This window comes from Sorex araneus, chromosome 2 (assembly GCF_027595985.1).
Source record: "Sorex araneus isolate mSorAra2 chromosome 2, mSorAra2.pri, whole genome shotgun sequence".
Lineage (NCBI taxonomy): Eukaryota > Metazoa > Chordata > Mammalia > Eulipotyphla > Soricidae > Sorex > Sorex araneus.
The window spans coordinates 140,239,036-140,252,665 of record NC_073303.1 but is presented as its reverse complement, the minus strand read 5'-3'; the positions used below and the strand labels follow the sequence as shown (position 1 = coordinate 140,252,665).

The 13,630-nt window shown below is 45.0% G+C and overlaps 1 protein-coding gene across 1 annotated transcript in view; it reads left to right on the top strand.

Annotated features, from left to right (window-relative positions):
- Positions 1-4,000: 4,000 nt before the first annotated feature.
- Positions 4,001-13,630, top strand: part of UPK1B (uroplakin 1B) — a 22,182-nt gene continuing 12,552 nt past the window's right edge. Inside the window, exons 1-4 of the mRNA XM_004606704.2 lie at positions 4,001-4,069; positions 5,504-5,704; positions 8,981-9,055; positions 10,932-11,054. Of these exons, the coding sequence (XP_004606761.1) occupies positions 4,001-4,069; positions 5,504-5,704; positions 8,981-9,055; positions 10,932-11,054 (468 nt within the window). The remainder of the gene's footprint in view (positions 4,070-5,503; positions 5,705-8,980; positions 9,056-10,931; positions 11,055-13,630) is intronic.

The window sequence follows — 13,630 nt, the reverse complement described above, 5'->3', positions numbered from 1 at the left end:
CCCGAAACACAACTTGGAGACTTTCTCTTCCCTCTCCCAAAGATCCGACTTCCCCTGCCAGTTCTCCAAGGAAAACTTTTAAAAACACAGATGAACCCAGCATCTCACCCTTCTAGAAGAGCAGCTCCTGAACAGGGAGAAGAGGAATAGTAGAGGGGGCTGCTACACCTGCACCTAGGAACCCTTGGCCATGGGACGAGTCACAGTAAAGCTTCCGTCTTAGGGCTGAAAGGTGGCAGGGATCCAGAGGACAGTGGATATACAAAACAGGCCTACTTGGATACTCTCATTAAATTAAACAAGGCTTGTTAGATTTTTTCCACTTTATAGGAAATGTAATTCTAATTGTTCATTTCTATTTCTTTCTGTAGAGGGGAGTCACAAACTCTGTTTCATGCTAGTGCTCATGTTCACAATTTTAAGAATGTAAATATCAATAATTGGATGGTAGCTGGAATGTGATAACATAATTTTGAAGGAGTGTGAAATTGTACCTCTAAAATAGTGTCTCTCAGTTGGGAACCATGTGACACCCCCACCCCGCCAGTAGGCTTCCAGTACATTCCAAGGACCAATAGGTGAAACCATGCCAAGTGGACAGCACAAGACTAGGGGTCCTCAAGAAGGGAAAAGGGAACAGTGAGAAAGAAGTTGAGAAACACTTCTCTAAAACATGCACAGGGGGCTAGAGCTATAGCACAGCGGGTAGGGCATTTGCCTTGCACGCAGCCAACCCGGTTCGATTCCCAGCATCCCATATGGTACCCTGAGCACCACCAGGGGTAATTACTGAGTACAGATCGAGGAGTAACACCTGTGCATCGCCAGGTGTGACCCCCAAATAAATAAATGAATAAATAAAAAATATGCACAGTCTTGTAATCAACGATTCCTCAATTTTTTAATGCTGAAAAATAAGAAATAAAACCTTCACTCTAGATTCTCAGAGTCATTGGTCCTTAGGGTAAGGCCCTAACCCAGGCCTGCCTCTCCTGAATATATTTTCCTAGTCACTCTTCATAATTTAATTGCTAGCCAGCTCAGTTCTTAACAACCACTTCTATTTCTCTCATCTTAGTGATCACAACAACCCTATCAGGCAGGTTGTGTTTTATCTATTTCACAATGAGGAAGAAAACACTGAACAGCTGGTCCAAGGCCCTACCCTAAGGATCCAGAAAGTCAGACTTGGCATTTGGATACCCCTTCCAGTGTGCTCACCATCAGACTACAGTCTCTGGGCTGTCCTGAGAACTGCAAAAGGAAGTGGAGAGTTGGCCCCGAACCCCCAATATCCCTGACCTATGTAGCTTTTAGAGCCCATGTTTTAGGTCTTCTAAACATTAAGCTAATCTAAGTACAAATGACCAAGATGAGGCTAGAAAATGTGGACTCCACTCTCTCATTTCCCTTGCTGCTCCCAAGAACTCCAGTCCCCACCAGTGGGAGAGGTTGTCGGCTCCTTGTGAGGCATCCCACGGCTGGATACACTTTCTAGAGAATGTGTGGGTGCTCATAGGGTTAGGGGAAACGTGCCAATATCACTGTGGTAATAAGGGGCTGATGAAACAAAAAGAAAAGAAAAACAGAGAAGTGAGGTAAGAGAGGCCTAATAAATGTGAATTTTGCAAAGGCAGGAATAGCTGATGTCTGCTGTCCATTCCAGAGGCCCACAGGGAGCTGTGTCAGGTATTCTTTTTTCTACTTAAAGAACTGGCAATCTGGCAGGACTTTATCAACTGTAGCATGATAAGAAATGATCTGAAGCCTGGCAGACCGGGGTTTGAATCTCAGCTCTTGGCAATTTTTAGTAGCATGGCCTAGGGTTGTTCCCTGCTGAAAAGGGTGCCTAATGATGCCACTTGAACTTAGCCTTTCCCTTGCCTCTCTGTAGGTGTGTTATGGGAACTTCCACCTTAGTCTATTTATTTGTGTATCTACTTCAGTTGGTAACCCAACAGGTCAGAACTATGCATGCAAGGGCTATGCGGACCACAATGAACTTTACAATGTGACTCACCCAGACACCTGAGTAAGGCTCCCCTTGGGGGAGTTTGTACATTACCTCCTTTCCGGCTGGAAAGCTTCCCTCAAGTATAGTGTGCAACAATCACTGGAAATTGATGATATTTCACATGAATGAGTCTCCCAAGCAGAAAGGAATGAATGGCATCTCTAAGAATAAACTACAGATAGGATCTTGCCACATCACCTTGTTTATTCTGTTCATGCAGCAAATACTGATGGTATATCCACCGCTTCCAAAAATCCTCCTAACTATTCACTTTTTTTTTCTTTTTGGGTCACACCCAGCAATGCTCAGGGGTTACTCCTGGCTCTGCACTTAGGAATTACTCCTGGTGGTGCTCAGCAGACCATATGGGATTCTGGGAATCGAACCCGGGTCAGCAGCATGCAAGGCAAACGCCTTAGCCGCTGTGCTATCGCTCCAGGCCCTATTCGCTTCTTAAATGTACTAACTTCTTAAATGTACACAGTCTTCCAGATGAAACAGTAAAGGAAAATACTTAGCCATGTTAAAGATTGCTTGGAACATTGCTAATACATTAGAGCGTACAATGAAGTTAAAGCATAGTGAAGTCTGAGGCAAAGAGGTTTTCTTCCCCTTAAGTGCCCCCATGCAAATCAGCACCTGAACCAAACCTGGCTGAGTTTGCTGTCTCAAAGGCACTGTACACTAGACCTCTGCTCCTTCATTTTTAATTTCTCTTTACCTCTCCCTGTAATTTGGCCTGTCCTACCTTCCTCCCCTACCATCCTCCTCTTATTTACTTATAAACCATCTAAATTCATAAGACTGCATCTTCGAGATGCAAGACAGAGAGCCTCACTAGGCATATTATTAAAATTTGGGAACATACTCAGCTCCCTGCCTAGAACCTACAATCCTAGAAGGTAACAACCTTCCCTGGATAACTTGGATCTTCTCAGGATGCAAGTCATATACTTTAATACATGTTGATTTAGAGCACAAATGCATATGAGAAATAGCGCAGAGGGGACGGCACTTGCCTTTCACAGAGCCAACGTAGGTTCAATCTCTGGAACCTCAAATGGTCTCCAGGCACCATCAGGAGTGATGTGAGTGTAGAGCCAAGAATAGGCCCTGAGCACCACCAGGTGTCCCCCGCAACCCCCCCACGCCCCTCCCCCCAAAAAAAGCATACAAAATGATTAATTAATGGTCTTTCTCAAGATATCTGAATTCAGATTGATTCACACAAACACTCAGTCTCATGCGCCGTAGAGAAAGCCCTCAGGAAGGGAGCCGCTCACTCTGGGCAGCAGAGTGAGCTGAAGGGCCCCACAGACCCATGTTTCCAACCCTGTTCCTGGTTGTTGTGTGGTTGTGTCACTCCAGGAAGTAAGTTGACCAGTTTAAGCTTGAGTTTTCCCATCTGCTAAATGGAGCCTCCTCACCTTTACTCTTTTCTACCCAATTGGCTTATAGAATTCTTTTTGTGTGTGTGTGTGTGTGTGTGTGTGTGTGTGTGTGTGTGGCTGAGAGGCTTTTAACTATTTTAACTATTGTCTAACTTCTAAATGGAAGCCAACTGTCAGCTCTGCCCATAGTGTTTCCCTTTATGTTTCCCTTGCCATGACCACAAGTCACCTTGCCCTGCCCACTGATCACCACCTCTCATGAGCCTGCTTGACCCACAGGGCCTCAGCTCATCATCCATCAGTATGCTAATCTGTACTTCATGTACTTGAGCAACTCTTGAAAGTTACTAATCAGACTCTTGCAGGCATTAGTTTCTTTTGCTTCCTTATAAAATTACAGTGATCAACCTTAGTAATCAAATTTTCTCCACTGCTTAGTAGTTGAAAACACTTGTTTTGGATGCTTTCTCATATAAGAAAGCAGTACATGACAGCATGTTAGTCACAGGAGACAGCTTGGAGCAGAACACACCGCCTGCTCCTGTCAAGTAGCAATGTTCTCAATTGTGTCTTCAGCTTATCGGACACTCTGAAGATGGCTAAAGACGATGCCGCTGTCCATTGCTTCCAGGGCCTGCTGATATTTGGAAATGTGATCGTTGGTGTGAGTAATGAGTTGTCTTCTTTTTCTGTGGTTGGGGGGAGTGAGGAGGAGTTGAAGTGGGGTTGCTCACCAGCTGTGCTTGGACTTACTCCTGGCTCTGTGCTCAGGGGTCACTCCCGACAGAGCTTGAAGGAAAATAAGTGCTGCTCAGGATGACACCTGGATCGACTGCATTTCTATACAGAAAACCCAAAGTACCTTACCTGCTGCACTATACTATCCCTCTAGTACAATGAACACTTTTCTTTTTTCTTTTTTTTCTATCATAATCAAACCTGGGGCAGTCACACGCAGGCCTGCACCCCACCCACATCACTCCACTCAAGCCCTCAGGAGTATTTTCCAAGAAATTCTATTCTTCCTGTAATCATAATTTTAAATCATTTGAAAGTGAGTATTTAAAGAAAAACTACTACATCTCATTTTTTCAAATGTGTTAGAAAAGTATATTAGTTGGAATTTTATTTCTAATAATATATTGTGATGAAATACATCAAAAGATCATAACTTAAATAGGTATTTTCTCTCCAGCATTAAAGATCATGTATGTAAAGGTGATTTTCTTTTGTGTGTGTGCTTTTTGGGTCACACCCGGTGATGCTCAGGGGTTATTCCTGGCTCTGCACTCAGGAATTACTCCTGACGGTGCTCAGAGGACCATATGGGATGCTGGGAATCGAACCCAGACTGGCCACGTGAAAATGCCCTACCTGCTGTGCTATGGCTCCAGTCCTGTAAAGGTGATTTTCAAGCATCGTCAGTGTTTAAACTCCTACCACACACACACACACAATGTTTTCTTATTTTTTCCCCAGGGTTTGATTTCCCTGGGGCTCTGCTGCTCCTACTGTTGGGAACAGATGTGAGCCTTGTTCTTAGCCTACAGAGACCAGCATGTGAGTGGACCCAAGGAGAAGAGAGGGTGTGAAGGAGTCATTCTGCTTGTTTCATTCTGGACAAGCCACTGCCTGTCAGGGCCCTGGTTCCTCATGTGTAAAATGCATATGGGAAAGAGAACCCTCAACTTTCCTGCCACTCTAACACCCCCTGACTCTTGAGTATGGATAAATACAACCAGGATTAGCTGAAAGGTTACAGTCCAGAAATATGGTCATTGGGGTGGTGGAAGGTGAGGGTGATCAGCCCACAAGAAGCTGTTGCATGAGTGTTCATACCAAAGGACCTAGAAAGGATCTAGGTCCTAAAATTGTCTGGGTCCTTTCCTAAATGGCACAAGACAAAGTGATCTGAGGAAGAAAGCACTTAACTGGCCTGTGGGATGGACAGAGCTGTCTATGTTCAGACAATGAGGAGTTTGAGTCATTTGTCCAGAGCCCAAACCAGGGACAACTTGCTCTCTTCACCACCCCACATCTCCCCCCAGCCTTTCCCCCTTCTGCTCTCCTGACCTGACAGAGCTTCTTCTACTCCCAGATGTGCGGTATTGCCCTCACCGCTGAGTGCATCTTCTTTGTATCGGACCAGCACAGCCTCTACCCGCTCCTGGAAGCCACTGACAATGATGACATCTATGGGGCAGCCTGGATAGGCATGTTTGTGGGCATCTGCCTCTTCTGCCTAGCAGTGCTGGGAATCGTCGGCATCATGAGGTCCAGCAGGAAAATTCTTCTAGCGGTGAGCCCTTAGCACGCGCTACACTTATCTCCCGGTCAATTCTGTTAGATTGTGTCTCCTTCCACCAGCTCAAGGCTCTGACAGAGTGGTAGGTGTGAGCAGAGTGAGGTAAGAAGCAGAAGGAGGAAAGAAGAGCAAGTCTCTCCCCACAGTGAAGGTTATCCCCCTGGAGGGCAGGGATGCTCTCCACAATTGATAGTACAGAAGATTTCTGGACAAAGAACCCAAAGAAGAGACAGCTGGGGATGATTATGATTTACTGTCCAAATCTGGGCTTGCTGCTGTGTCTGAATGCACCCAACAAGTCCAACCCAGAGTTACGCAAGACAAAGGAAAGACCAAGGGAGGACTAGATCATTGACAACTCATTTAAAACATTATTTGAATATTAACCAAGCATTGACATAGTAGGAAACGACATATTGAGTTGAATTTTCAAGGAAGAGCATGAGTGCAGTCAGACATTTTTGAGCTCGTGGCTGATGAGTTTATGGCAGCTTGCACCTCCTATGTATTATTGCGTCTCTCTGCTTTTCTGGGATGTAGAAAACATTTTTTAAAAAACAAGGCTGGAGCGATAGCACAGCAGGTGGGGCATTTGCCTTGCACACAGCCAACCTGGGTTCGAATTCCAGCATCCCATATGGTCCCCTGGACACCACCAGGAGTGATTCCTGAGTGCAAAGCCAGGAGTAACCCCGGTGCATCACCAGGTGTGACCCAAAAAGAAAAAAAAAACATAAAGACAAGACCACTGGGAAGTCCAGCTGCAACTTCTACCTGTCTGTGGAAGTTCTAGGTCTGAGGTGCAGATGCAGACAGCAAGGTAGAGATGGCAAGGCGGTGACTTTGCAGCGGGCAGCAACGTGCAGCCATCAGAGCTAAGAACACCCGCCGTGCCCCAGCTCAGGACATCAGTCTCTCACAGGGAGCTGGAATCCCACCCTCCTTCCCCACCCCTGCCCAAATGCCACAGGACGTGAGTTCCACCTTTCTAGAACAAGTCCAGCCACTCAGGGTGCTTGTAGGTTTACCTGTCAGCTGAGTTAACACTGGCCCCATCCCCGTCCCCACGGAATGCAGCACATTGACATTTTCTGCCTTCTTTGAGTCACTTACAGGGCAAAGTACCCGTCTTGGGAGGGTGGGGAAAGGAATGAAAGGGGAAGGGAACAGAGGAGCTGCTCCCTAGAGACAAAATTCACCATGTCTCAGTCTTGCTCTGAGCTGCGCAAACACGTGTGTGTGTGTGTGTGCGTGTGTGTGCGTGTGTGTGTGTGTGTGTGTGTGTGTGTGTATACCTGTGTCACAGCCAAGTGAATTCCACTGAAAGCAATCTTCATCATTCTCTGCAAAAAAGAGCACATGCTCTCCAAGGGCCTAAACAGACACGCCCAAGCCCTCCTTTTCAGAGTGCCTCTGATGAGCGTCTCTCTGTCCCTCTGTTCTGCCTCTTCTCTGCCGGTCTTTCTCTCTTTACTTACAGATCCTAGCTAGCCCTGGGCCCACTCCCCTCCAGACGCCCAGCAGTGCGGGTCTGATCATTCTGTGCTCAGTCAGACTGCCTGTACTGGGGGCTGAGGTGGAGGTGGAGAGGGGGTGGGCAGCAGTCTCAGGGCTGCGTGTAATGTCACAGATGAAACATACAAGGGGCATACTTCGCCCCTTCCAATCAATCTCCAGCCCCGAACGGGATTCTCTGAAGTGGAGCGGCAAAACAAGCTTCTGCAGAGAGCACAGCAGCAGTGAGTACAGAGATGCTTTAGGAGACAGCTGAAGGCCCCCACCCCAGCCCACCGTGGCTAGCTGTCCAGTCCTAGCCTTTGTTCTGGCAGCAGAGGAACGGTGCTGCTCTTTCAGAAAGCCTCCCCTGCCAGGGCGGTAGCTTCCCTGAGCCCCCCAACACGGAACACAGATCCCCATCTCCACAAGGCCAAGGGCCCAAGGCTGAGAAAAGCAGACAGAACTCCCAGGGTCCACACGCAGACCCCACGGCTGCCTGTTGTTCAAACAGTTTGAGGCCATAAATGGGGGTAGTGTGGTGAAGGGGTGGCACCCCCACACACATACACATACACACATACACATACACACATATACACACACATATACACACACATACACACACACACATACACACACAGAAAAACAGTGAAAGATGCATAGTTACAGGCTTGGGTCCACCCTCATAGACTGGACACTTGGTTTGGATAACATTTATTAAACATGATCTTGTTCATTTTTTTCCTGACCTCTGCAATGCTACATTTTTTTGTGAAGCATAAGGAAAATTTCTCCAAAGAGAGGGTATATTTATGAGGATCTACATACTTTCTAACATACCAAGTCTCTTGACGAGCATTCAGACACATTCATGTTTTTGTATTGATTTTTCCCATTTAAAACAGAAATTCCAAATACTGGGCTGAAAAATCTGTTTTCAGAGGTTGCTTATTCTCTGGAGGAAAGGAGAAACTAGAGCTGATTAGCCCCTTGTACCAAGCCTTGTCCAAGCAGCTGATACCTGAGGGCTTGTTGAATTTGCATAATGATGGGATGATTGTACTTAGATGAATGTGCTTTTTAAAATGTAATAATTAATGGTTATTTCTTGTAGGGTTTTTTTTACATGTCTAAAGTGGCATTTACTACTAATAACAAATCTAGAATGCAGGTTTCTTATTCACTCTAAAACCTTTGCTGTCATATTTCGTTACTTCAGAAGCACCTTATATTTCTCTTCTTTTCCTGCTTCAGTTAAAGAAAAATTGTGAAAATTGTTGTATCTCACCATGGGAACATTAAATTCTTGTCTGAGGGTTTACTAAGCTCTTGTTGCAAGTTAAGTCTTCTGTGTGAATGTTTTTGTTAGTTGAGATTGTTATATTCCCATCCAATCTGGTGATCCCCTACCTAGATGTTACTATACTTGTAGAATTTGGAGATGTCTCTTCAGAAAATCCAGAATATTTAACTGGGCAGTCTGGCAGCTGTTGGCTGTGAGCATGACTTCTGGGGCTTTGGGGGGGGGGGGGTGCGGGAACTTGCTCTGTGCCCCTCCCAAACTCACCCCGGAGGTCTCAGCTAAAACTGACTATTCAGGTATGGAGAAATTTTTGCGGCTAGTTGAGCTTTTTCAATATTTATTTCTGAGTCTCTGGAACAGGCCAGTAGATTAGCTTCCATGGCAGTGGCCAGTGGGGTGTGGGGGTGGCTCTCTTCTGGTTGTATCTTAGAAGATCTCTTACCTTTCTCCTGTTTTTTTTTTTACACCAGTACTTTATTCTGATGTTTATCGTATATGGCTTCGAAGTGGCATCTTGTATCACAGCAGCAACACAGCGAGACTTTGTGAGTATAAACTCAAAGAGCACAGTACACTGTGGGGACAGTCACCTCATCCTCATGACATCATGCTTTCAGGTAGCCTTTACTCTACACCAGGTTCTCTAAAATGCACATGAAGCACCTCAGGAGAGGTTTACTTACCTTTCCCAATACCTCTATGAAAATGTCCTCATCATATTGCTGTTTTGTAGGTGATAAAAGGAAACTTAAAAAAAAAAAAAAGCAAAGTTGCTTGTCCATAGTTACACAGCTTGGTAAGAGTAAAGAGGAGAATTCTGGGGGCCCAAGAAATATTACAGCAGGCCTTGCATAAAGCTGACCTGTGTTCATTCCCCCAAACTCCGTAGGTCCCTTGACCCTGCCAGGAGTGATCCCTGAGCACAGAGCCAGGAGTAAATCCTAAGTACAGCCAGGTATGTCCCCAAACCAACCAAATAAAAGAGCAGAATTCTGAATCCAGGCTGTGTTATTTCCAAGCTTGGGTCTCACTAGGACTCCTTTCAATTGGCCCCCTTCCTGTCCCTCTTATGATGGTTTGGGGTCACACATACACACTTGGCTGTGAGGCTCAGGTTGTGAGGTTATGGTGCTCATTGGAGATTGCACACCAGGCTTTGGTGCCCTGCACTTGGACATGGTGTTCATGATGAAGGTGAAGGGTTCACATTCTTTTTTATCGAAGTGCTCTTGGGGAGCAGGGCTATATCCTTTGGTTATGGTACTTACACACCCCTGATTGTAGTGTGGCCAGAGATTGTTTGTGGTACCTGGGATCACAAGGAGCAGAGCTGCTTGGACTTTACTCAGAGCACACAGCAGAAGGGTCAAACTCACACCTGATGCTCGAAAGGCCAATGAGCCTTCTGCCAACCCCTCACTGGAATTTCTTTTAAATTAAAGCTTTCTTGGGGCTGGAGCAATAAAACAATGGGTAGGGTGTTTGCCTTGCACACGGCTGACCCGGGCTCGATTCCCAACATCCCATATGGTCCTCTGAGCACAGCCAGGGGTGATTTCTGAGTGCAGAGCCAGGAGTAACCCCTGTGCATTGCCAGATGTGACCCAAAAAGCAATTAATTACTTAATTAATTAATTAATTAAAGGTCTTAGGGCTTGAGGCAGGGGCCTTTCCTTGCATGTGGCTGACCTAGGTTTGAACCCCCATATCAACCTGCCAGGAATGGTTCCAGAGTGTAGAGCACAACAGTAAGCCCTGAGCACCACTGGGTGTGGCCTAAAAGCAAAAAAAAAAAAATAAAATAAATCAAGGTCTTGAGTCAGAGAAATAGTATAGGAGGTAAGGCACTTGCCTTGAAGGCAACTACTTTGATGGATTCTGGTTGAATCCCCTGGCACCACATCTAATCCTTTGAGCACCAGCAGAAATCAGGAATCATTCCTAAGCACAGAGCAGGAAACAGCCTCTGAGCACTGCTGGGTGTAGCCCACTTTTGGCCAACTGCAAATTTCTAATGAGGGTCTTCTCCATCTACAGAGTCTTCAACAACATAGAGCACTACCACTCATCCCTTTATTGGAGCCTCTGAGCAAGTACATTTGTACTCCAGGAGACAATGACACTCAGTGCTCCCAACAGACCAAGAAAATCACTTTGCCTCCTTAGGGATTTGTGTGTTAACGCTCCATCTTTTTTTTTTTTTTTGAGACAGGGGTGGGGGTGTGGGGCCAAGAGGGTGGGAACACTGAGTAATGATCAGGGCTCTGCACTCAGGAACCACTCCTGGTGATGAGCAAGGGACTATACGAGATGCCGGGGATTGAACCTGGGTTGGCCACATGCAAGGCAAACCCTCTACTCACTGTACTATCTCTCCAACCCCATTAACTCTCCATCTTGTGTTGCCTCTTCCTACCATAGTTCACACCCAACCTCTTCCTGAAGCAGATGCTAGAGAGGTACCAAAATAACACTCCCCCAAACAACGATGACCAATGGAAAAACAACGGTGTCACCAAAACCTGGGACAGGCTTATGCTCCAGGTAATGCCTGCAATCTTGTGTGCCATTTTGAATATAAAGCAGTGTATTTGTGATTAGAAGGGCTATATGTCTGATGGGAAGAGAAGTCAACCTCCAGAGGGGTTTTCTTTAAAAAGAGACTTGACATAAGCATATTCATCTGATCCTCTCATTTATGGGAGGGGGGGAAAATGGTGTACTCATTATCAGTGAAATCCCTAGATCTCTGTTTTATTTTGAGACATGACGTTGATCTCTGTTAAAGTTGTAATGGCATTATAAAAAAAATTATATTGGAGTCTTAAAACTCAGGCATCACTTACATTAAATGAAAAACACTGGGCTAAGTAGATAGGACAGGCAGTAAAGGCCCTAGTTTTATCCCTGTCACTGCAGGTCCCCAGCATGCCCGAGTGAATCCTGGAGACTCCTAAACACTGCTGGTGTGACACAGGTAATTCCTGGCACCAAAGGCATGAGCAGCACCACATCTTAGCATTGAACTGCCAGTACGGGAGGAAGGGAGGGAGGAGGGAGGGAGGGAGGGAGGGGGAGGGAGGGCATTCAAGTGACAATATCCATTTATTTTGCTTTTGCCTATTTAGTACCTTTTCATATTTACTATGAGAACCATGGGCTGCCTTGATGTGATCAACCAGTGTTTTTCTAACTAGCATTTAGGCACATCAGTGGGCTAGACTATAAGAGGTCGTGTGGTTGCAAAGCAGCCATGCACTTCCGGGAGCTTTGTTTTATATAGTCTCTGGATCTTGGCCATTGATGGGATTACATCACACCCAGAAACTGCCCTCGAAGCTATGTAATCAGTCTATATTAACCACAGATAATGATCCTCTCTGTGATTATTTATCAATCATGCTCCTTTCTGAAAAAAATTGACCTGCTTCTTTGAGGATTTCTTACTCATGCTCTTCCTCTTCACTCGTTATGTCTTCCCCTAAGAACTTCAACATCCACATGAGAGTCTCTGCCAGTAGCTTACTTTCACCTGCTTAACCTACTTCATTTCCAAGATCTTGTCCTCTTCACCTCAGCCCTTCACTTCTATAGTCATAGTCCACATATCATCAATAACTATACCCACTAAGAGATTTTGACTTGACAGAAAGAGAGAGACAGACATAGAAAGATTGCACTCATCTGTGGTATATAGAATAACAGAGTGGGAGACTAACACCCAAGAATTGTAGAAATAAGTACCAGGAGGTTGACTCCATGGTTTGGAGGCTGGCCTCACATTCTGGGGAAAGGGCAACTCAGAGAAGGGATCACCAACTATAATGTAGTCGAAGGCCATATGGGGGAAGGGAGTTGCGGGCTGAATGAGGGCTAGAGACTGAGCACAGTGGCCACTCAACACCTTTATTGCAAACCACAACAGCTAATTAGAGAGAGAGAACAGAAGGGAATGCCCTGCCACAGTGGCAAGGTGGGGTGGGGAGAGATGGGTTTGGGGAGGGTGGGAGGGATGATGGTTTTACTGGTGGTGGAGAATGGGCACTGGTGAAGGGATGGGTTCTCGAACCTTGTATGAGGGAAACATGAGCACAAAATTGTATAAATCTGTAACTGTACCTTCACAGTGATTCACTAATTAAAAATTTAAAAAAAATATAAAAAAAGAGATTTTGACTTGAAGCATCCTATTCTCTCACTTCATCTTCAATAATTTCCTTCAATGACTATAATGAGCCCTTTCCAATAGTTTATATCACATTATAACCTCAAAACCACTTGGCAACATTTCACTTTCTATTTGCTCTTCGTATGTTGTCTCTTCCCTCCTTGCCTCACTAGGATCTCATAATCCTGCTTAGAGTCATTCCTGCATATGCTTACTTTACTTCCCGCCTCTGTTCCTTTCTTCCCTAATCAACACCAATGACTATAATTGAATACAATCCCCTGCCACTTCTCACCTGCACCACAAAAGCAAAACACTGCTGGAAACATTCACACAAGCACAATAACGACAAAGTTCAAATTTGACACTGGATATTTCCTAGTATGTTCTTCTAGAAAACTTATGGTCCTTAATTTTGCAAGTATTTTGCTCCTCATATGCCTACAACATTTGGCCTCATCCTCAGTCGCAGCTAATGACCTGATCTCATATTTTTTAAGAGTACAAGAACCATCTCATTTTTCACTATCAAATCTTCTCATCTACCATGATTAAATCATGGTGATTTGCCTTCTCCTTTATTATAACTAAATGTCCATTGTCCCTACTCCTCTGCTTCTGTTCTGCATTCTCTTTTCTTGGCTCCAAAAAACTTCCTCTGTTCTGATCTGCTTACCGTGTTTTCTCTCATATCAACTTACATGAACATTTTAAATTGTCCACCCTTTCAAAAGCTTTTTGGTGCTCAACACTCACCCACTTTTTCTATTATACTACTATTCTTTTATACTATTACTATTTACTCCTATTACTATTGCTAATACTTTACTTACTATTGTTATTCTACTAATCTCTTGTATACTGAGTAAACATATTAAACTGTCTAGTCTTTCAAAAGCTATCTGATGCTCAACATCTACCCGCTATACTATATTCCTACTGTTTCTTTTTA